Genomic DNA, 23,606 nt, shown 5'->3' on the forward strand with positions numbered 1-23,606 from the left:
TATTCCAGTATCTGAAACGTTCCTGTGAGACATGATAGCCTAAAAGGCTCTGACTTTCACAGCAAGGGGACAGCAGTTAGGAAGAGCTCACACACTCAGCATCCCTGTGTGCTGCAGGGGCAGAGCAGCTCCCCAGCAGCTGGGTAGGCTTCCACCTCAGCTGCACTTCCCCAAATAACTCCAGGCGCTGCTTCTGCTTTAACCTGGTGATGAGCACAGAGGCAAGTTTGAATGGCAGGACCATCCTGAAAGAGGAGCCCAAATCCTGCAATGGAAATGAAAGAGCATCCAGTCTCCAGCAGCAATATGGGAACAGAGGAAGATGCAGGTGTCAAAGGCTGCTCACTGTAGATACCTGAACAAGGTCTGGTTTTCACTACAGCCCATTTTTATGGCTTGCTACACCCATCCAAGGCCTCACCGTTCTCATTCTGGCTGCTCTCAGACAAACTGAAGCACTGCCAGCATTACTTCCCAGACTTACAGCTGCAGAGATACCACCAGTTTGGTTAAACTCCCCCAGATCTGCATTTTTTTCATATTTATACTCAAAAAACCCAACAACTTACACATAAGAAAGCTTCACTCTAACCAGCTGGGGAAGGGCTGGTCTCGTATCTAACACCTTTTTCTCTTCCAATACATACACAGCTCTTTCCCACATAATTCTCGCTGATGACTCCATCCATCTGCTGGAGTATTTGCACCCTTCTGTGTGAATAAAACCCGTCCACCTGTAGAGCACTCAGGTTCTCCCAGCCAGAAGTGCTGGCAGTAGCTCTGCAGTTTCCCTGAAAGTCCTCTGGCAGCGGCACATGGATTCTCAATATGGATGAAGGCCACCAGCATCTCAGTCTTCACAGTTTACGGAACAGAACAAAAGGTTTTAGAAGAAGCAGAGTGAAGTACATGGAACACAACTGTTGAAATACCCTAAATTTTAATCAAGCCACAAATTTTAATAACTTTGTTATATTAAAAGATATGTACCAATGTCACCCCACCCCCACAATTCATCAAGGCATTTCACTCCCTTGGGCTCTTGTGACTAAGTATAATATTTCATTAAATATCCTGTTCATACTGGCTTATGTACTAGGGAACACACTAATTTTAGAAAACTGATTAGCTAGTTCTTTCTAACCGAATGTTATTGTAGCTAAGGTCAGATTTTGCACTGAAACTATGGCAACAAAGCCACAGTATTCTTTTGTCTACAAGGTTGGGGCTAGGTTTATTAACAGCACTGTTCTACTTAATAGCTAAGCACTGCCTTTTGGCAATGCCTCCCTTGATCCTACCTGAAACAGGCTGAGCTTTCCACAGGGAAAAAAAGCTCTGACCTGTAAGCTGTTGAGAAAGAATGAGCATTTTTACCAGAACTCTGCTTATTTCTCATTTTCAGTATGTGGTCACTGCACTGCCCAGCTCCCCCATCTACTGCTTCAGCAGTAGAGAACCTATCCCCACATTATTTAGATGGGTAAATGAAGACATCATAAAACTTCACACTGGGATCTCACAATCCAACTCTCCCCATTCAGTCGCAGTACCTGAGCCAACAGACTGTGCATCCACACACAGAATTCCAGTTAACCATATTAATGGCCACTTTATATTTCAAAGGGGCTTCGCTCTCCCTTCATCTAGATGCAAAGCATCTAAGATGAAAGCACTTACCCCAGAAGCTGGCAGCCAGCTACTTAACCACAGCACACTAAGCACAGACCAGCACGCAAACTCGGCACAGCCAGTGCTCAGTGTGTGCCTCAGAACCCGAGCAGCCCCATCTCCTCTTCCTGTTCAGTGCCTACAGCTCTTTTCTTGTGCCAAATTAAAGACTCTCTTTTTAGCTGTACCACACAGACCTTTCCTCCACTTTGGCCTTGGTAGCCCAGCAATAGGATACAGCAGATGTTTGGGAACAAGGTGTTCGGGAAAGCACAGCACCTTGCCTGCCTCCTGCCTGAGAAGGGTGGGAGGATGTCGAGTGTGCTCCTGCATGAGCTATAGCAGCTCTCAGTTTGGATTCCTTCTCAGAACCTTCCAAGCTTCAGCAGATTCCTCTGTGCAAAAAGGCAACGTTTCTGTCTTTCCAGTTTTTTGAAAGCTCTAAATGCCACTGTGACAATTGTCTCTAACATCTGCTTGTATGTAGGATGCAGCGGGCTAAAAATTCACATTTTAGAGGCAGCACTCAGGATTTCTTGATCAGATAAAGGGCATCAAATTCAAATGCGTACTCACAGTTGGCAGTTTTCTGGTACAGTTATATAAACACCTCAACTCACACTAAAGGATCCCTCATCAAAATGGATTTCAGATATTTAACAGTATCCTCCTTCTATAAGATATACCCGTCCAGAAATAAATGACCAATACTTTAGTTTTCAAGATGTTACAGGAACAATATTAGACTATTTTCCCTCTTTCCCTCATCCATCACACTAACCTTGAAGTTTCTTTTGATTTTCCACTACATCTTATCAGCACCCTGAGCATCAGTTCTTCTTTGCATGGTGTTTGCCTCTTTGGAAAAACACAGCAGTCAGATAAGCAGGTGCTCACTGCTGCTGTCCCACTTGGTCCCACTCAGCACATGCATTTTAGTCTGAGCTGGACAGCACAGAACAGAGGAGTCACAGCTCCATAGCATCCTACACACTGCTCTTCAAGGCAGCCATGTATAAAGACAAGAGTTCAAGCATTTTAAGGATGTCTTTCAGTTAATATACACACATTTCACAGGCACTACAAGTCGTCTCTCATTCAAAGAGAAAAAGACAGTTGAGCCTGGCCATGCAGCCATATACAGAACATTTCTTGCCTCACAGTCATCCCTGGAACCTGCCCCACTCTGCAGAGCACCCACCCCAAACTCAGGCAGCACACACATGATTCACCCACTTCAGACTATTCTACACCAAAGTTTAAAAAGCAATCTGAGCTGATATAATGGCTTCCAGCAGACTAGACACAGAACAACACGTACAGGTACGTGGGGAGCAATAGGATTTCAGGCAGCACACTTATCTGAAGCCAAGCACACGATACTTAGGGGCTTATACTTGTGAAAATTCGTGATGAGTACAGGACAGTGCTGACCTACCCTACCACCCAACAAGTGCACTTCCACACACTGCTATTGTTTTTGCACTGCTAAGAGAAAGAGGAGTCTGGGTATTTGTTTTAGCTTGATTTTTTCACATTGTAAAGTATTTGGGAAAGCTGAGTACACGACCCTCTAACTGCCAATTCCCTCAGCCTCAGTTCTAAATCTGAGCGACAAACCAGCCTGCATCAGTTGAACAGGGGTAAATAAAGAAGCACACACATAAATCATCCAACCCCATTGCCTGTATCAGTACTGCATAATTTCCATGCTCTCCTTCACACTGCTAATGGCAAAGCTAAGAACAAAACAGCCCTCAAAACATTTCTGCAATGGAGGAGCACTGACTTCAACCAGTGCAGAGCACAGTGCAAATTTAAGAGACATCCATCAGAAGAATTGGGATGAGCACACACACATACACACACACACTATTTCTGTTTTAAAGCCTCTCTGCAGAGCCCGGGTCGTGCCCATGCTGAAGGTAAACTTGCAGTTTGAAGCCCCTGACCCCAGCATCAGCCATAGCAGTGCTAGACAAGCAGGGCAGTTGCTTCCTGACAGGGGTGCTCACAAAGAGCATACAGTATGGATTAGGATCAAAAGAACAAACAGAATTTGAATCACTCATCTTCTGCTTCTCCATGAGGGTATTTTAAGTCTAAGAGATATGGGTTCATTCCTTGAACATCTTGCCAAAAAAAGCGTGTTGCCCAGCAACTACTAAAACAGCGCTCTGGAAGGAGGTGGCTGCTGGAGGAGTTAACCCGTCAGCATCCCAATTCCTGCAGCCACTGCAGCACTGCAGGGCCCAGCAGACACTGTGTCCCAAACACAGAGCTGTGACAAACTGCTGGCAGACGGGCTGCCTCATTGCAGCACCAGTCTCGCATCAAGCAAACACATTGGGCTTAGCACACTGCTACGCTCCCATACAAAAAGAACACAAATGAAAGTACAAACAGAGCATATCCAGCAGCTGCAGCCCCGGTCCATTGGCCCCAGGCCCTGCTTCTGCTTTGCCACTGTTGTCAGGTCTGACCCGTTTCATTTGCAAAGCAGCAATCTACCTCTGTGCATCTAAGCACAAATCATTCCCAATGAAATACTGTGCTGCTTTTAACCTGACTGGAGGGTCAGCTCAATTCATACTTTCCACATAAATCCACGCATATCCCAGGCACGTTCATTTATAATCACTGCTAAGATGTACAGTCATACTCACAGACAGAGCACCAATTCCATCAGTATAAAATAAGTAAAATGCCTTTTTTTGTTTTAAGTGCTGCAGATACGTAAAGAATTGTCACACTTACTTTTTTTGGAGACTTCCACAACTAGGATTTCTTCCAGGACTCTCATCTGCACACACTGTATTCACACAAACCATTTACTTCCCCATGAATTTTCATATCAACATTTTTAGAAAGAAACACTAGTGAATGTAACTCTTGAGTCCTATGTTTTGCAAGGAGATTTAGGGGGTTTTCAATGGAATTAGTTGGAGCTGAAGATAAAAAAGGGACAGAAATGCACTGGACTTGAAAAAAAAAAGAAAGGAAAACTAAACCCAAACAAAACACAAACAAACCAAACCACAGCATCATTTAAAGTGGTCCTGAAAGCCAGAGAGAAAGAAACCATCATTGAAATCATACAGACTGTAATCACCACCCAACCTCAAACCACGTTGGGTGCTGTCTGCATCAGGAGGGGTGGAAAAAGGAAGGGAGAAAAATGAGCCCGCACGCCTCCAAGCATTCTTGTAATATTCTAAGGACAGAAGACATAATAGCACTTAATACGTGCAACAACTACTGGTAAACCACCATTGCAACTTCAGTGGGTTGAACTAATAACTTTCTTTTGAGTTTTAAAGCCTATTACTGCTTTCCAGCTTGGTTCTTCAAGTTTTTCCATCTAACATGCCCTCTATTTCTTTCTGCCCTTCTTTTTCCTCCCATTATGCTCCTACTCTGTGCCCCAAACCCAACCTGAACTTCATCCCTCTTCACTTAGCCTCCAGCACTCCATCCCTTCCCATGACCAGCAGACAATCTCTCCTATTTTTACCACAGCTCTGACAATGAAAGCAGCCCTGGTGTCCTCAGGACACCTCTGTTTCCCTGAAGCAGGCTGACTGGCTCCATCGCTCCTATGATCTCTGGGCTTCCCTCACCATGCTCTCAGCCCAACCCAAAGTCAGCATTCTACAAGGAGTGACTGACTAACACACAAACACAGCAAACTTCAAGCACAGCTCATTGCAAGGAGGATCTCAGGGCACCAAAAGCCAGGTCATAGCACAGAGCACTTTTCCAGTACTGTGCCTTTCCAAAGCTATAACATCAGTCACAGACATTTGATTCACTTTGGTCCTGCACTACCAAGATCTCCAGAAGTTATTCCTCATTACTGCTGCCAGCATTTCACACCAATTTCAGCTCACACCAAGGTCCCACCTCTCCTCAGACCTTCCCAAAGCAAAAGAGCCTGAAACCTCAAGTACATGGGAACAAAATTCTAGGATTGATGAATTGCATTCACCAGATGCCCACTGTAGCTTTATACCCCCAAAGTAAGTGATGCTGTTCAGACAAACACCTTAGGAAAGGCTGTGTTCTGTTTGCAAGGAAGGTGCCCTTAAAACACATGGACTGAAGAGACATGGATGTAGTTCCTGACTCTGTCACAGACAACATCCCAACATGTACCTGAGTGCCTCCGCTTCATCATAAAAATGGGACATTTTCCACTTGTGTTAACGATGGTGAGATAAATTTCACCATTATTTCTTCCAAATATATTAGTGCAGAAAGCGTTTTTAACTTGAGCCACGCTTACAGAGCACACAATGAACTGAAATGCCTGCTAAAATTTTATGACTTCTGTTGCCATTTACCATTAAGCATAAACTTCCCCATGAAAGCTTTAGTGAAGCGACTACAAAGGTTGGAAAAGGTTCATACCATTCTTTCTCAATGTATAAATTATAAGTAACATGAGAACTTTTACAACGTCCAACAACATTTTATGCCAAACAAATGTTTCTTTGTACTTGCAGTTCCTAAACCATGCTAGAAATAATTGCTTTTCTCTCTCACCACCCCTTCTCTGTCTCTTCCAGCCCCCACCTTGTCCCCAGTCTCTTCTACGCCCAGTTATCTCAGTCAGATCTGGATTTGTTTATTGATTTGGTTGCCTGGTTAGTGCTCCAGATCATGTAATATCATCATCCTTGTTCTGGAGAGCTTAACACTGATTGTTAAAGTTCCTTCAGGTTGCCTCTTCAATACCTGAACCATCAGTGTCTAAATCACTCTCTGGAAAGAGAACTGAAACTTACAGGGACATCCTGGTAGGACAGATGTGAAAGCCAGACCCCATTTGCAGCCAGCTCTCACAGAGCCTTCACATCCCACAACACAATTCGATTCACAGACATTCACACACATATTTTTTCCACCCCCCTTATGAGTTGCCCTTTGTGAAAGACAGCAACACTAAAATACTCTATGGAAAGTGAGATGCTCAGAAACAGTTTGCACAAAACGAAGGACTTCTTCCACCCGGGTGGTAACAAACTGCCTAGTGAACTCACCTCTGAACTTTTTGGGTGGGTTATTAAGGTCACCTGCTTCTGGCTGTACAACACACCGGTCATCCACAAGGCTGCAAAGAAATGAGAGATCAAGTAAGATTCTTTTCCTTTGCAATAGCTTACATCCTTGCTAGCAAAACCAAAATGGTTTATCCACAATAAATATCCAAGTGGCCACTTCCGCAGAAGACATTGCCCAAATGCCAAATCTCTCTAAGAAGCATGCAGCTAATTTCTACTGCTGCCCAGAGCTATGCTTCTAGATAGGTGGGACAATAAGTAAGTAATTGCTCCTGTAAACTGCATCTGCTTTATGTCCCCTCCTTGAGGTGCAGACAGAACAGCCCATATTCTAGTTGAGTGAGAAACAGCCTTAAAACAATTATTGCCTCTTGGACAGATTTGAATAATGGTGTAATCGTGTTTGCATTAAGAGACAGAACAGGACAATATGACCGGGTGAACTGGACACTAATTACACAACACTCCTCAAGTATCAAAAAAGGCAGAAGCATCAACTGCCACAGTAAAAATTGACCCCCAGGAGATAGGAAGGCATAAATATACCGTCCAGCTTACCAGCCATAAACACGAGCTAAATCAGAAGGGCAAACTAACCTCCTCCTGCTTTAGCAGAAAGGAAATGAGTTGGATTAGTGAACCCGAGAGATTTTAATAGGAAATGCCAGCATAGAGCTTCTCCTGTGAACACACATTAGCAAAAAACCAACCAAACAAACAAAAACAACCAAAAACCTGGAGGGTCAATGCAAAGCCCACAGAGTACATTAAACATTTAAGATACACTTGTCATCACTGCTCTGTTCTTAGCATGCTTTGTAACAACACGGAACTGCTCCGTTATCAAACAATATTTCCAAATTGCGAGGAATGTAACCGTGACCAAATAGTTTGTTGTTTCTAATTTGATGTTCAGCTATACAATTTGGCCCCTTGAAACCAATCTGTCAAAGAGGCTTTCTACACAGAAGTAGAACGTAAAACTCTGAGGTCTTAGAGGTTTGAGAGGCCCATTCTCATGCAGAATCAACTTGAAAAAGAGACTGAGGTCTAGAATATGAGAGTTGTTCCTTGCAGAGGCCGGTTACATGCAGGGAGCATCTGGAGACAGCAGTTACGGAAAGTCAAGAAGTGCATAAGAATTAAGAGATCAGAGAGACTAAGTGGACTCGACAGTTCTACACATCTAAGATTTGCAAATGCAAACATTCAGAGTAAGTTTTTTCCCCATGGATTTTCTCCCTACTCAGTATTATACAAACATGCACGTGCTCCAACAAGAATGACAGCACTGAGCTCACTGAAACACCTGCTTCTAGTGAATGAATGGCCAAAACGTATTGCAAGGCAAATGGGTTACTCTGATAACCCCCATACAGTTACTCTCAGTGCAGTGTATCCCTCTTATCCTGAGATTCAATTGAAAGTAAAGAGGAGCTTCCCAAATTACTAAGAAAATAACTTTACAGGGTGCAAAACACAGAAGAGGATATATAGCAATCATAGTGATGACAGCACTGAGTTTGGGAAACAGCAAAGGTAAAGTCCTGATTAAGCAACAGTCACGTCATAGGTATATTAAATAGGAACACTCTTCAAAGAGAGTTACAGCTAAAATGACATTAGAATGTAGAGCAGTATCTGTTTCTTAACCTTCATTAGCCACATGAACAAGTCATTACACATCGTTATGACATAAGACTGTCAGAACTCCACATGGTATAAAGCACAATTACACTGAATCTTCTCTTTGGTTCTTTAATTTTCTCCAGGACAAAGACCAAATTAAATATGGGACAAAACTAATTTGATTATGTAGGCTTATTAAGATGATAATGCATTTCATGTTTCACATAGCAATTGGGATTTCTGGCTCAAATTAGGCTCAGAAGATGTGTGGCCATTCTGTAATGCTGTTACCTTAAAACAGTACTAATTGAATCAACGAGGATGCTTGTCATGCTGAGGGGTCTTTAAATCTGCCATTGGAACATCTCATCAAGCCTAAAACAAATAGGTGCTTCGGGCCTGTAGTGTCTGAAAGGACTACCCATGGTGAAAAATATCTGCTCAGCAATGCCATCAAAAGCCACAGCCACTGCATAATGTTCATCATGCACTGTATAGGATTAAACATAACAACTTTCTACTTGTTTTGGAATTATCTACTGCCAAACTTGCTTCAATACTAGGAATAAAAAAAGCCAAATGTATAGTATCGCTCAGTTTGTTTTGCCAGTTTTCAGCAGATAGTATTTGGCCAGTTACGCAGCCGATCGAATACTGCAGTGTGCATCTCATATTTGACGAGTACCTGGGAAATTTGTCAAATACATTTGCCAAATACTATTCAATCAACCCTACTTACTACATCCCCTCGCTTTTATCATACCTTCTTTCCCTTCTGGCAGCATCCCATATTTTCTTCTCTTTCCTATAATAGATCATGGTGCATCTTCAGTGTCTGCTTCCTTCTCTGCCCCCTTATTTTCCAGAATCCTAATAGCTAGAGGACTAAACCTACAAGTTAGTTTGGAGTCACTGTGATGAGATTCCAGCCCATTGTTTCCTGCTGAGAGACTTACCAGGATGCTGTCTTTGTACCCTGCTTGGGAGCTTCATTTATCAGATGCATCTGGACAGTAGGCATCAAAAAATTTGCTGTCACTGTACCCACCCTGAGGCCCTTACGGCTACTGGAAATGAGAAAGAGCATGTTGTGTGTGTGCCCACTCACCACGTCACCAAGCTTTCTGGTTGCTTCTTTGCTACTCATTATTGAAGAACACAGCAATGTGCCACACTATTTCCCTCCCACTAATTTCCCACTGCTTTAAAACCAGGTGGCAGATGTGTCTGCATCTCATCCAGCCCCTGGAAGCTCTTCCAAACTCATACACAGCTCCACTGCCAGCTTCCAACATTCAGAGAGATTTCTCTTAAGCAGCAGTTGAGCAGAATCAAACATAACCCTGTCACTCGTGTCAAAGCTAAATTTCAATTCTGTGGTTTCTCTGCAAAGCCTTCCTATGTGAAGGACTACCTTCTGTTGAATGAGGTGGGATGCATGTCTTCCTGCTCAGCAGGCACTCTCCTACAGAGCACCTGCTCAGATGGCTTTGCAGAAGACAGCACAGAGGAGCTGTGTGAGGAAGCTCAGGGCACAGGAGCAGGCACAGCTCAGCTCCCAGTGCAGCTCCTGGGCGGCTGGCTGTTGCCAATGCTAAAGACTGAAAGTGTTCTCCTCTGACTGAAGAAGTACAATTTTGTTTGTATGAGAAACCTCAAACACCATAGGACAAGACACAACTAGTCATAGCGGTAACTCGGCGGTGTACGAACAGTTTGGCTCAGGGTTTTCAATTTTGTTTTTCCAATGCCTACACATACATTGCTATCTTCTTTGCTCCAATCAGCACGGGGGCTTATTTGTTCCTGACTGGGGTGGGCAGGAAGGGACAGGACACACAGATGGACATGGGACAGACAACATGAAAATCAGTTACTTTCATTCACTCCCTCTACCCACAGCTTCACCTTGGAAACCTTCTTCCTCCCCACCAAGTACAATAAAACCATACCACAGTCATTGACATGTCCTTCTTCCTCCCAGAAAATCTAACTTGCCATATTTCTTTCAGGCCATTTTTAAATTTAGGGCAAAATCTGTACAGAACACAACTTGGTTTTGCCCAGCATTGCCTGGAAATCAGGCCCGTGACAGCTGATTGAGCTCTTATATATGTTTTGTACAAGAGAACAGCTGTTCTTACCCCAAAGTGCTAATAAATCCATTGGTTGAGCCCTCTGCATAGAGAGAACAAATATCTCCAATATGAAGGAAGCTCGACATCTTGTCGGTCATCTCTGGCTTAGAGCCCCTAGAAGAATAAAGAAAAACATTACTACTTACTAGGTAGAATGAATTCTCCATACAAATCACTGGAGGTTACAACAATAGGACCCTTTGTGTTTATTTGGCTGGAAAACGGGACAAGCTCCCACGTTGGAATTTCAGGTATCAAGGATAACACAGCAGGCCAAAGTGCTTGCTTAGAAAAATAAGCTAGGCAAAAACAGCAGGCTCCTGGCACCCCATGCAGCATGGGTTGTTTCCCTAGAAGCCATATCCTACCCCACAGATGTTCAGATACTTCACGCCAGGCATGTTTCCATGCCTCTTCGCATGCAAGAGGAAAAAGGGAAGAAGAATTCTTTGGTTTAAGCTCCATTCCTTGTACCATCTGTATTACAACCCATATCTCTGCTTAAACACTTCCGCCACAATGAGAGGTAGGTATGAGTGTATTTAAAGGTCCTCTGGTACGCTGAAATAGCACTCACAGGAATAGTAATGTAAAACAGTGCCATGATTCATAAAACCATAGAAATCGTTGGAGTTGGAAGGGAACAGCTTCTGTCAGCCACAGGAATGCTGGGATGAGCCATGCATCCAGAGCTGCTGCTTCAAATAGGGCATTACAGCAAGACCCACTCAATATGCCCAACAATGGATTTCACATCTGAAAATGTAAAGCTTAAGATTTTTCAGAGACAAATACTTTAAACAACACATCAAGAAGCCAAATCCCTGTGAAGCGAGGAACATCCAATCCTGTTTAAAAACAAATGTGAGACAGAAGAGCCACGACTCAGCCTCATCAGTTTCTGCAGCACTAAGAACACCATCATTTTCTTCAAAGCCCCAAATCCTGGGCTAAACAGCACAGGACTCACCTGTCATTTAAACAAATACAGAACAGCAAGTTTCCATCTGCCACAGCAACAGAGAGAGACAAACAACAGGAGCCCTGATAAAAAAGAAGCCCAACCAGAGAGATTTTCAAAGATGTCTTTTCAAAAGCCATTTGCGGGTTTCTTGGAGACGTTCCTAAGCTGTGGCTTTTGATCACCAACCTCAAAACCCTGAGTTAAGCTCTCTGCACACAATGCTCCTACCAGCAGGCAGCACCGGATCACCCTGAGCCGCTCACTCCTGCGGGCCGGCGATGCTCCGAAGGGCAGAGCACAGGACTGCAAGGGAAAATAACTGCAAACACGTTCACCCTCCCTCACATCAAGCACGACACACCAAAATCAACTCCAAGTGATCTACCATCAGGAGATACACAGCAGGAAATTACGCTTGTTATAGAGCTCAGCCCTGACATGTGCGTGGGATAAATATTCTTTTTCACCGAGCATTATCTTGTTTACCAAAGGTGTAAGGCTCAAGTTTATTAAGCAAGGCTGGAGATCAATGAGGGCAGATTTGGGGGATTTAAAAGTTAATGCTGGTAACACACAGCAGATATCAGGGTGCTGGTAAAAACCAAGGGCTGCACTTCTCTTCTGCAAAGCTGCAAACAGCCACCCCTCCTCACTGCCTGGCCCCAAAGCATCGGGGTGGGGGGCAATAAACACAGTCATTAAGCCAAAATGAAAAACCCAAACCCAAAGGAGAACAGGCCAAGATCACATTCAGAGTGAGAAATCTCAGCTCCTCCAAAATCCAACCTGCATGCACAGAAGCAATGGATTTGGCTTCAGGTTGCTTGCTTAGTGCCAAATCCTTCAGCCACTGCATATGCTACAGAGCCCAGTTCACAGAACAGACTGGGTTGAAAAGGACCACAACGATCATCTCGTTCCAATGCCCTGCTGTGTGCAGGGTCACCAACCAGCAGCCCAGGCTGCCCAGAGCCACATCCAGCCTGGCCTTGAATGCCTGCAGGGATGGGGCATCCATCTCCAGGCAAGAAGTAGCCCAGAGAAATTGTGACACTTCTGGGGACACAACGCCTGCTCAGCTCATACCCTGCACTGATTTCTGATACTTCGGAGCCTTGGGTGTGTGGAACATTACAGCATCACTACACACTGCATTTCTAGCTCTTAACTCCTGCGTTTTACGACTGCAGGTAAGAATCCCTTTCAGCAGGAATTACTTTCCAGGACTGCATTGTTTCCCTTTGGAAGAGGCAGTTGTTTGCCAAAGCAGTTTCCAAGAAAACATGCAGGTTGAAATTACTGATTCCCACTAGAAAAGACATTTTTCCCCAGTGAAAAAACCCTGATATCCCAGAGCACTGAACAGAAGCAGGCCTAAGGACGTGCAATGTGATTTTGGCATCACAGTAACAATATCCCATAGCACCCAGCATTTCCCCCCAGGCTCCAGCAGGTGGGGCGAGGGGCTGAGTGACCCACATCATGGTCACACATGAAGGGAATCATTTCCAAAGCAGCTCTGTTTAGTTGTAAGCTGCTCTCCTAGCTTCCTCCCAAGGACTAGTGACACCTAACAGAATTAGTCCACTGGTTAATCAATTGTTTGCATTAAACTGGCTGGAGGGTTGTGCCCAGAGGGTAGTGGTTAATGGAGTTAAGTCCTGCTGGCAACCCATTACAAGCGGTGTCCTCCAGGGGTCAGTTCTAGGGCCCATCTTGTGTAACATCTTCACTGATGACCTGGATGAGGGAATTGAGTGCACGCTAAGTAAGTTCGCAGATGACACCAAGTTGGGAGGTGGAATTGATCTGCCTGAGGGTAGGGAGGCCCTCCAGAGGGATCTGGATAGGCTGAAAGCTGGGCTGAGGTTAATGGGATGAGGTTCAACAAGGCCAAGTGCCAGGTCCTGCACTTTGGCCAAAATAACCCCATGCAGCGCTATAGGCTTGGGGAAAAGAGGCTGGATGACTGTGAAGAGGAAAGGGACTTGGTGGTGTTAGCTGATGCTCGGCTGAACATGAGCCGACAGTGTGCCCAGGTGGCCAAGAAGGCCAACAGCATCTTGGCCTGTATAAGAAATAGTGTGGCCAGCAGGAGCAGAGAGGTGATCATCCATCTGTACTCAGCTCTGGTGAGGCCGCATCTCGAGTATTGTGGTCAGTTTTGGGCTCCTCACTACAAGAAAGGCATTGAGCCATACACAGCCATACACACAGTGAACCTTCCCACACATGGGATCCACAGCACCAGGTGTGGGCTGGCAGCAGTGACCCTCGAGGAACAAGGGATGGGGATTCCTGTGTGCACAGCCCATGGTGGTGTTGAAAGCAAAATCACTGCTCAAAAAGCAATTGTGCTCTGTAGGTAAACATAAACCTCACTCCGCAGTTTATTTATTTTAGATATGCCAGTGCCAAGAGCCATTGATTGTTACTAGAGAGGAGGACCCCAAGGGCAGCATTGGTGCTGCGTGGAACCAATTCCTGGCAGTGCTGCTGTGTCGTCATCAAAGCTGAAGTAAAACTCCTAAACAAATGGAAGGTCAGGAGATGACAGGGCGGCAATGCGGGCATACAGGCACACAAAAGGTGAGCTGGGTTTCTCCAGACACGTGTCAGTAATGCAGATGGCTGCATGGAGGGCAGCAGCAACATGAGGTGTTAAAGGAGACAAAAGCTTTTCTGTTTTGGGGGAAAAGAAGGAATATTGACAAACTTTGCAATGCTTAAGATAAGAAATGGAATATGATCTAGAGGCAGGCTGTTGTACTGGGAAGTCAGCTGTATGTACCCACGAGCACAGAAAACCACCTCAAAGATGAACACTTCCTATTGTTTTTCTTCTTAAGCCCTGACAGCTTAAATTCTAATTACGTAGGCAATGACTTCACCCTGCCTACGTAAAAGCCAGCGTGTCTTCAGATATGCTTTAAGCACAATTTGTCTGCACAGGAAAACAAAACTAAGTCCCTATTTAAGAAGATACCCCAGATAACAAATCCAGAAGCCCACAGGGTCTCACCAGAACGGCAAAGTGTGCCTCTCAAAGTCATTCTGCCCTCCCATAGCTTTGATGCATTGGACTGGATATGAGAGCACATTAACTACATCCAGGAAGCAAAGTAAATCAAAAGGAACACCTCTGGAGCTTTAGCATGAGCACTGCCCTGCTGCTCTGTGCTGCTTTGATGCCTGGTCTGTGCTGGGTCAGCAACTGTAGGAATCACAGGGCCCATTTTTGGTCACATCTGTACAGATTCCATCTTGCACACCCTAAAAATGAGCTGCAGTGCACGCAGTGGATGTCAACAAGTAGAAGCAACACAGGCAGGCTGTGTGCTCAGCCCAACGACCTTGATTCAGCCGCAGCAAGTCTGATACTGTCACTGAAACTCAGCTGGGAGATTTCAACTCATGTTCCCATGCAAACACACTTCATAACGGCAGTTAAAGCAGAATTAGCAGTGAAAACACTTGAAATCAAACTGACTGTTACATATCAAATACCTTAATGAGACATCTGCTTTTTGAAGATCTCTGAGTAGGAAATGCAACATCTTTGTAAACATATCACACTAATTCCTCCCATCACTCATCCCTATCTCCACACTCAGAAGAAAGCCGGCTTCAGAGCAATGCTGGAGGTTTGTTTTCCATGAGCAGGAGTCAAGGCCCTGGCTGAAGTTCCTCCTTACAGATGGGAACCACTGAAACGAAACTCCTGCACGATGCTGTTCCTCGCCTCCAGCAGCTGAGCACTGAAAGGCTTCTCAAAGAATCTCAAGCTATTTTGCTGATGCCACATCTCACGCATCTGCTTTGTGTGGGATTTTAATGCTCTAACCTATGACTGCAAATCCTATTTGTAAAATAAACAAGACCCAGTAAGTCTCATCGCTGACAGTGGATTTCCAGCAACTGCGACGCAAATGACTTAATCTTTTGAAGATGACTCTAATAATGTTTATTTTGAACAAGAAAGCTCCTCACTGTGCCTTGTGGTCCCATGATGTGCTCAGTTCTCTATTATCATATTTGCACTGTGGTTTATTGCTCGATTAAATAGAGACGTGTGATTTTATATGCACTTTTCAGAAACTGGGGCAGCACTTCATCCAAGTCTTCCTCCCTATTTAGATTGTTTAGGTAAGAATCAGATCTCAAACTGTGCCGAACTGCTTCACATTACTCCTGCAGACACAGGAAGCTCCACAGCCAAAGCTTAAGTTTGGTTTTTAACTGAGAAGAAATCCAGTTTTTAAGAGTGGAGGCAACAAAAGTTAGAAAGCAAATAAAGGGCTGTTTAATGGCAAAAGCCACTGCCATGCATATGAAGAGTCCCCTCACTTGGCAGGCACCACCACCATCACAAAGACTTGGTCAGAGGTGCACCCAGCAGATCTTACTCACCTAAGATGGACCTATAGCCTCAATCCAGTGTTGCTCCTAAGACACACTTTTGTAATGACTTCCACATGCTTGAGATAGGGCCCTCCCAGCATTTCATGTCTATTTTTACAGGTGCAATTCCTGTCATAAAAACTGAAACAGAAAAGCTTGCGTTCCCCATTTTTATTTCAATTTAAAAAAGAATGAAGGAAAGTTTCCTCCCGGAGGGCTGTGAGAAGGGTTTCTAAGAATTCCATTAAAGCAGCCAAAGCAAGGAATCACCCCTTTTAAAGATCACCCAGTGAATAATCACCCTTTTGGGGGTTCAGGATGCAGTACTGCCACTTCCAAAGCTTCTGGCTAAACAGATCACATCACACACAGTGGCAAAGCCAAAGCAGCAGGGCTGGGCCACGGAGCAAAGGCTGCAGGCTCCAACAGCAGGAACAGGTGTTGTCATTTTACAGATTACACATTTTAAAAGATATCAGCACGCTGTGTTTATCTACCACATGATCTTGTTTTCCATTTAACTGCAGCCTCTCATGTCCAGAAGCCTCCTATGCACAGACAAGTTTTCTTTTGATGAACTGTTAGATTAAAACGGAGAAATGCACTTTCTCAGACAAAGGCTTTTTCAGTCTTAATGCTTAAAACACAGAAGATTTTTCCACAGCTTTCAGGTGGAGGATGAGGAGGATGCAGGAGTACACGGGACTTAGCACAGGGCACACAGGAGGCGGAGCCCAGAGCCAATAAAGGGCTCCCTGCACTCAGTGCACCTCTCCCAATGTGCTCCATTGCACGGTACTCCAGCACGTTTTCCCTACTCTTGAAGTAAGAAAGAGACACTGAAACTCATTCAGCATGACAACAACCAAGTTAATTGCATTCTAACCATACGTTCTGTTACTGGGCAGATAAAACAATGTATTTACAGTTACCATTACAATTAGAAAGTTACTCAGAAGTAACACTCAGTAGGTGCAATGAAGCACAGTTTAATAATAAGGGAGAAACAAAAGGAGCACATTTTGTCAGCCTCAAGACCATCCTCCACACAACAAATACGCATGATGCTGATTATTTTTACTCATCCAGAGCATCCAGGTGGGCAAACAGCCACCTTGCCATGACAGAAAACCCACCCAAATACCCCTAACAAGGCACTGGGCAGCGGTACGCTGTGACAGGCATCTCCCAGCACAACCATCAGGCTGATGTCAGAAACACAGCTGACAGATCGCACTGACAGGCATCTGCAGGAGCCAAAAACGAGCACTTGTTAGAGATGCGCTGTCAGGAAACAAATCATTTTTAAAGTTTCAAACCAAATGTGACCTGACAGCAACTTTTTAATTCCATTAGAAGTAGGCATCACTTGCTGAAGTTGATGCCTACTGAAGTCCATACTTAGTGGCAGGCGAAGCCCTAGGAAAGCACACAATGTTTTCCAGAATATTTTATTAGGAGAGACTTGGAACATGCCAAAAGAAACAGAGCAACCAATGTCACAGGTAAGGAGAGCCATCATGGTTTATAACATCTACTGAAGCCTGGCCAGGGCAGGAAAGCACATAGAACGTTGTACCCTGCATAGCCATACACCTGCCAGACCTCCCTCACAATGGGCTGCCTCCTACAGCCCACACTTCTTTCTTTAAGAGATGTGGGCTTCTACCAAATGCAGCGCTCCCCACACCTAGCAGAGCATTTTTCTTCTGCCTGTCCATCCCTCCAAAGTGCCCTCACACAACTCTTTGACTTTCTCTGAGTGCTGCAATTCCCACCTCTTCCTTTACCTTGGCGGAGGTTCTCTGCCCTCCATGGTCTCACTGTTGTCTCCTTCCAGGGTTGGGCTCTGCAGGATGCCTCTTGGTAGCTTCGGGTCCCCGCTGGCAGTAGTGCCAACGCTTCTCTTCCCCCAGCACGGCTCTCCAGCTGAAGGATTGAGTCGTACCCAGCTCCCAGCCACAGCAGCCCTGTGTGGTGAGCTCGCTCCTTCCCTCCTGGACACCTCAGCAGGCAGCCAGGTCTGCAGAGAGAGCCCAAGTGCCTGGGACAAGGTGCAGGGGAGGAGGAGCCCCTACCAGCACATGACCAGCACGTGGGCAACCACTGGTGGCCAAGGGACCTACTTTGCACCCTCCTGACCCAAAAACCCAGCCACTGTCGCTGCTGTGCAGGGGAGGCTCAAGCTCTTGGGCTGGGTGAACATTGGCCTCCCAGCAGTCATTGAGAACTCAAACACAAGTGATTCCTCTGAAGCAAAGGTTTGAAATACTGTACCAACTTAGCTCATAAAGAGCATTAGCAACTGAATCTGCTTAACCCTTGCAGATGAAGGAGTGGCCAACGCTGAATTATTTCAATCAGAAGATACATCAGTCTTCATTTAACCCTTTAGATCAAGGACCATCAGCAAACAGCACCCGCCCCTGTGTGTGCATGGGCTGCAGACAGGGCACAGACATCACAATGCTACAATTAACACTTCTTTCTTCAGAACTTCCTGGCAGATCTGTGAATTTTTCAAGAGGAGGAAGGAGTTCGCCAGGATGCAACCCAAATATTTGTAAAACTTTCAATACTAAATTGCTACTAAGCAATTCCCAGAAATCATTAAAGCAAAAAGCCACAGTCATCTGGCAGCATATGTTTTTGGCCAACCGTGATCAGATTTCTTGCATGTGCATGGACAGAAATCACTGCCTTCTGTCTTCAGACACCCTGCACAGGGCAGGGATGAGGAGAGCAATGAATGATTCAAGTACACATCATTATATCTGGATTCAGCATCCAGGCCTCGTTCCCTATAACTCAGTATCAGGTTACTCCAACAGCAGAAACATCCTAACCCAAAAATACACTTCTCAGAGCCTTCTTCCAGCCCTTGCAGATCTGTTCAGCAGTGATGGGAGAAGCACAAACACTGAGCTCTCTGCTCCACCCTCCAGGGAGCGTCCAGGCACATGGTGTTGGAGTTACCCTGCTGCAAGCTGTATGCCAGCAAAGGAACGTCTGCTTCCATACACTTCTCGCACTTTTTTCCCTACAGGGTAAACTTGCCCAGCTCTACAGTGACTTTATTCTCACTATACAGCACTGATAGGAAGGAAAGATAAGTTGGTTCTCATGCAAGTTTCGATAGGCTTCACCAAAACCACAGCAAGGAATGAGAAGCTTTTCTGAGCTCAGAACCCACAGCTGAATTCTGCAGCTTCATTCCAGTTTGAGCTACAGTTTCCCAAACAAGAGATGCATGATGGAACCGCTCTGAGTCACCACAGACATGGATATGATCTGCCAACAGGCTTTGGAGTCCTCTGCCTTATACTACCTGCAAATCAGCACCTACGTGCACTCAGGCTGCAATACATGGGTTGTATAGAACTGCACAGTGTTTTTCCCACTCATCTTTTGTCCTATTACACAATAAAGAACTACTGGAACAATAGGAATAAGTGAAAGTACTATGTCAAGAAGCAGAAACTCATTTGGAACATTCCATAAGGAAGATATTTATGTACCCAGATTAATATCACAGCCACACTATGACGGAACTATTGCATTTACATAACTTTATCCCAGTACACCCCTTCCCAGCTCTAAGCCCCTTCAATCTCCCTAAGCTACTTTGTGAGCTGCTTCCCTTCCACACACTCGCGGGGTCCTGCATCCCTCCTGCCCCAAGGCACAGCCCTACAACCACAGCTGCCTTCACAGCTACGGTCCAACAGCACCTCGGGTCCCATTATGTTTTGCCACTTGTTGCACTGCACACTCATAAGGAGCACACCATACACTAAGGACTTTGCACAACATCACTGCATGGTCAGCTCACTGACTGCTTCATCCAAAGGGCAGAACAAGAAGACAGAGCTCTGCATGCCTGGGTCCTGTTTACATAGCACTGAAACACAAGTTTAGCTTCAATAGCATCCATCTCCACAGCACAGTGCCAAAAGACCCCATTGACCTCCCCCCCTTCATTCACAACCAGGGACTGCTACTGGGTGCCCGTCCTCACACCTGTAGCTCCAACAACTGCTACCAAAGGCCCCAGCCACGTGTGCACCCTCATGCTCTCCACGCTCCAGTGCTGGTGCTCATGGCCAACAAATCTTAGAAGACAATTTCCCACAGTTAAGCTCCACCCCACGACTGCAAAGGCAAACCAGGGTTACTCTGCTGGTTTAGTTCCGAATTTATTAACCTCTAAGAGAAAACCCAGTTCCCTATTTCAAGGCTTAATGAACACTGCAAAACAAGCAGGTGGAAGCAGGGGAAACACAGATGGGCAAAGTCTTCAGTCTCGGGGCAAAACAAGGTGTTTTAACAAGAAAAAAACATCACTAATAAAAAAAAAGGCTAAAAAACATTATAAGTAATTAGCGAGATAAATGGTCCTACACCACAGCACTCCTGTAACAACTTGCTTGGAAAAACAATGGAATTGTTTGTGTTTTCTATACTCACAATGACTCCGCTTTGTTTACATACACCAATCACTGCCCATTCACACTGCTGCAAGTCGCTGGTTTGACAGACAGCTCTCACATTTGGTTACTGTAAAATCACAGCGTGGTTGGGTTGGAAGGGCTCTTCAAGCTCCCCAATCCCTGCTGTATTCAGGCTGCCCAGGGCCCTTCCACGGCCTCAGGCACCTCCAGGATGGGGCACCACAGCTCCGGGCAGCGCTGCCGGGGCCTCACTGCTCTCTAAGTAAAGAGCTGTCCCCACATATCCAATATAAACTATAACAGGGGAGATTTAAAGTCATTCCCCGTGTCCTATCGCAATCAAACCGTGGACTAAGTCGCTCTCCTGTTTATCAGCTCCCCTCAGGTGGTGGAAGGCCGCAGTGAGGACTCCCTGTTGCCTTCTTTTCCCGGGCTGTCCTCCCCAGCTCGCAGCCTTTCCTCCAAGCGGAGATGCTCCTCCATCACCCCGGCCTCCTCTGGCCCCGCTCCAGCAGCCCCACGTCCTTCTGGAGCCGGATCCCGGTCCCAGCGCTGCGCTCCTTCGCCAAATCGCCCCGCGGGGCCCCTTTGGACGCAGCACTCAGCCGGCGGACCGGGGCCACGGCGAGAACCGCGGGACAGCGAGTGCCCGCAGCGCTGTGCGAGGAAACGGGCTCACATCGCAGCTCGGGGAGTCGCTCAGCACGGAGTCGCTCCGGACGGGAAGGAGCGGGCTCTACAGCTCACACCCCGCGCACACGGCCGGGCCCGCCGGCAGCGCAGCTCCAGGCCTTGGGGGCAGCACCGCAGGGCCGGGGGGTCCGGGTACCCCGGGGCAACGGCAGCGAGCGGGGAGCCCAGCCCTATGAGCACAGCGAGGAACCAGAGCGCCCGCAGCAGCACGGCGCTGCTGAGAGCCCAGCCCCGCGGCCATCCGCACTGCCCCGCACTGCCCCGCACCGCGGATCCGGGCGATCAGAGCCGCGTTCTCCCACCCGGAGCGGTATCGCCGCACCGAGAGGGCTCCCACCAGACCCGCAGCCCTCACCCAGCCCGTCCCCATCCGTACCTGTGCGCTGTGCGGGGCGGACTAGCGGTGCAGCCCCATGCTGGCCGGCGGCGCTGCCCGCTCCGTTAGGATGAAGGCTGCGCCGACCTGCCGCCGCCTCAGCCACGCATCCACATGGTTACTGCGCTCCGAGCGCGCCGCCGAGCCTTATATAGCCGCGCGGGGCATTCTGGGTAGCCGAGTCCCGGCCGTGCCGCGCGCCGCGTGCTGGAGGCGGGCGGCGCCATGACGGGACTACAGCTCCCAGCGTGCACCGCGCCGCGCCCACAGCCAGCCCCGGAGCGCCGGCCCGCCGTGGAGTTTCCTCAGGGAGCGCTATGTCGGGCTGGGCTCTGTGTCAGCGCTGAGAGCAGCGGGAACAGCCGTAAATGAGCCGTGCAGGGGTCAGCCATGGAGCTGTGCCGTTCCCAGCCCTGGCTGCCGTACCACAAAGCCGTTAGTCATCAGAAATTTGGCAGAGTAACGGTGCTTAATGTCGTTAGGTAATGCTAATGAATTCCCGTGTAATCAAATCTAATCTCTGGCAGAGCTCAGCGACCGAGGGAGGCGAGGGCCGGAACGGTGGGTGTGTATGGGCACAGTGCAAGGACAGGCACTGCAGCCAGCATGAAGAGCTTCAAACTTCGAGCTCCAACACTTCAGCCACAAACACTGGTCGAGCCATGCAAAGAACCTGCTACATGTGAGGGGTATTGGGAAGAGAATCACAGGCATTGCCAGCACAAGAAAAGTTTCCGTTCCTTTTGCAAACACAGTGAGTTCATAAGGCTCCTATCATCTTAAAGCTTTAAGAACAGGTGAAATGGTAGAGCAGCCTGGAAATGACAGATTTCACGCTCAAAAGTGCTGTGGAATATGGAGAGATGAGGAATACAGTCCTATTGGATCAGCAGCAAACAAGAGGCTGGGCTTAGGTTGTGTGTAGATATAACAAAGGGTCCAAGGAGCCAAAGCTGTTCAAGAATTCAGGGAGGAAATACTGAAAAAAAATACTAAGTAGTAGATAGCACCTTAATGTCAAAGTGCTGTAACACAGATGTTCAGCCCAACCACCTGTGTGATTTCAGTCACAAGAAAACACCGTGCAAGAAATGGGTTTTGTGTTTGTGTGTGTGTGATTTTTAATTATTATTATTATTTTAATGCTGCCTAATCTACAATTAATTGTTGACTTGCTTGGACTGTTTCAGTCCGAGAGCACTCCAGGCTGCTGCATACTTCTTCCTCTGCTGTTGTTTCAGCTGCACAAGCAGCAGCCAGGGAAGAAGAAGAGGAACAGAAGATATTTCAGGCAGCCGCCAGGACTGTAAGGATCAAACGGGCTAATTTGCACGTGACCTGTCCCCATGATGAGATAAATGATCACAAAAGCTTCCAGTAAGAGATGTCTATGCCAGCACTGCAGCACCAGGAGATGAAAAACATTAGCAAGACAGAGGAACGCTATGCAACGCCTCAGCTTTTCAGCTAAGTGCTGAGGAGTCCTATTTCTGTAATATTTTAAATAACAGTGAAACCAGTGTCTTAATTCTGGAGCACGGTGTAATCAGTGAGAGCAAAGAGAATAATTAAACCGTGTGCAGAGGAGATTAACTGCCTGTGAAGTAATGACTTCGGAGCACAAAGATGATGGGTAAATGACACCCGTGAAAGTTCTCAGAAGTCCTCCGGATTAGAAGCTGGGAGTTGGATGCTGTTCAGAATCAAACTGTCATTGCAACTGCTTCATTTAGTCTCCCGAGAGAACATAAGAATATAAATCTTGCTGATGGAAGTGCAGAAACAAGGCAGAAAAGAATTCTAGGAAAGCAGGCGATGAGAACGAGTGGGCACGATACATCAGAAAGCTGTCCCAGCTGATGGGATTGACACAGCCAGAATCCCACGGCTTTAATAAGGGCAGGTTATCTTAGCAGTCTGCTTTGGGCTCCAGAAGGCAGCAGCATTTGGATACCTGGATTCTGCTGCCGTTTCACTAAATTGCTATGGACATTTGAAAGGAGAAAGTGATAATTACTTTGCATTCTCATGGATGTGTTACTGCATGGGGCTGGGGTCACTGCATTAAAGGAATGGTTACATTTTCTGACCCCGAAGCAGTGAGGGCGACTTGATCTTATCATTGAATTTGTATGCTTTTATTTTCCTGCACTCTGCCGGTTTTCTAAGCACATCACAGGGCAGAAGGGACTAATGACACTAACTGCAATGCATGACTGT

General features: G+C 46.4%; 1 protein-coding gene across 20 annotated transcripts in view; it reads right to left on the reverse strand.

The window, feature by feature from the left end:
* The window catches only part of ITPR1 (inositol 1,4,5-trisphosphate receptor type 1), a 148,517-nt gene extending 127,008 nt beyond the window's left edge, over positions 1 to 21,509 (reverse strand). For 12 of the 20 annotated variants that reach the window (XR_014934536.1, XR_014934535.1, XM_085516103.1 and 9 more), the window contains exons 1-4: positions 21,387 to 21,509; positions 10,508 to 10,615; positions 9,320 to 9,430; positions 6,714 to 6,784 (exon numbers count right to left, since the gene is read on the reverse strand). Coding sequence is in view for 18 of the 20 variants with exons in the window: in XM_085516103.1 (XP_085372229.1) it covers positions 6,714 to 6,784; positions 9,320 to 9,430; positions 10,508 to 10,599 (274 nt within the window). In the remaining 2 variants the exon portion in view is untranslated. The remainder of the gene's footprint in view (positions 1 to 6,713; positions 6,785 to 9,319; positions 9,431 to 10,507; positions 10,616 to 21,386) is intronic. The other 8 variants (XM_085516109.1, XM_085516119.1, XM_085516118.1 and 5 more) reach the window with 1 other exon arrangement.
* Positions 21,510 to 23,606: the final 2,097 nt, after the last annotated feature.

This window comes from Coturnix japonica, chromosome 15 (genome assembly GCF_054131305.1).
Source record: "Coturnix japonica strain WE chromosome 15, WE-NBRP24, whole genome shotgun sequence".
In the NCBI taxonomy this organism is placed as follows: Eukaryota; Metazoa; Chordata; class Aves; order Galliformes; family Phasianidae; genus Coturnix; species Coturnix japonica.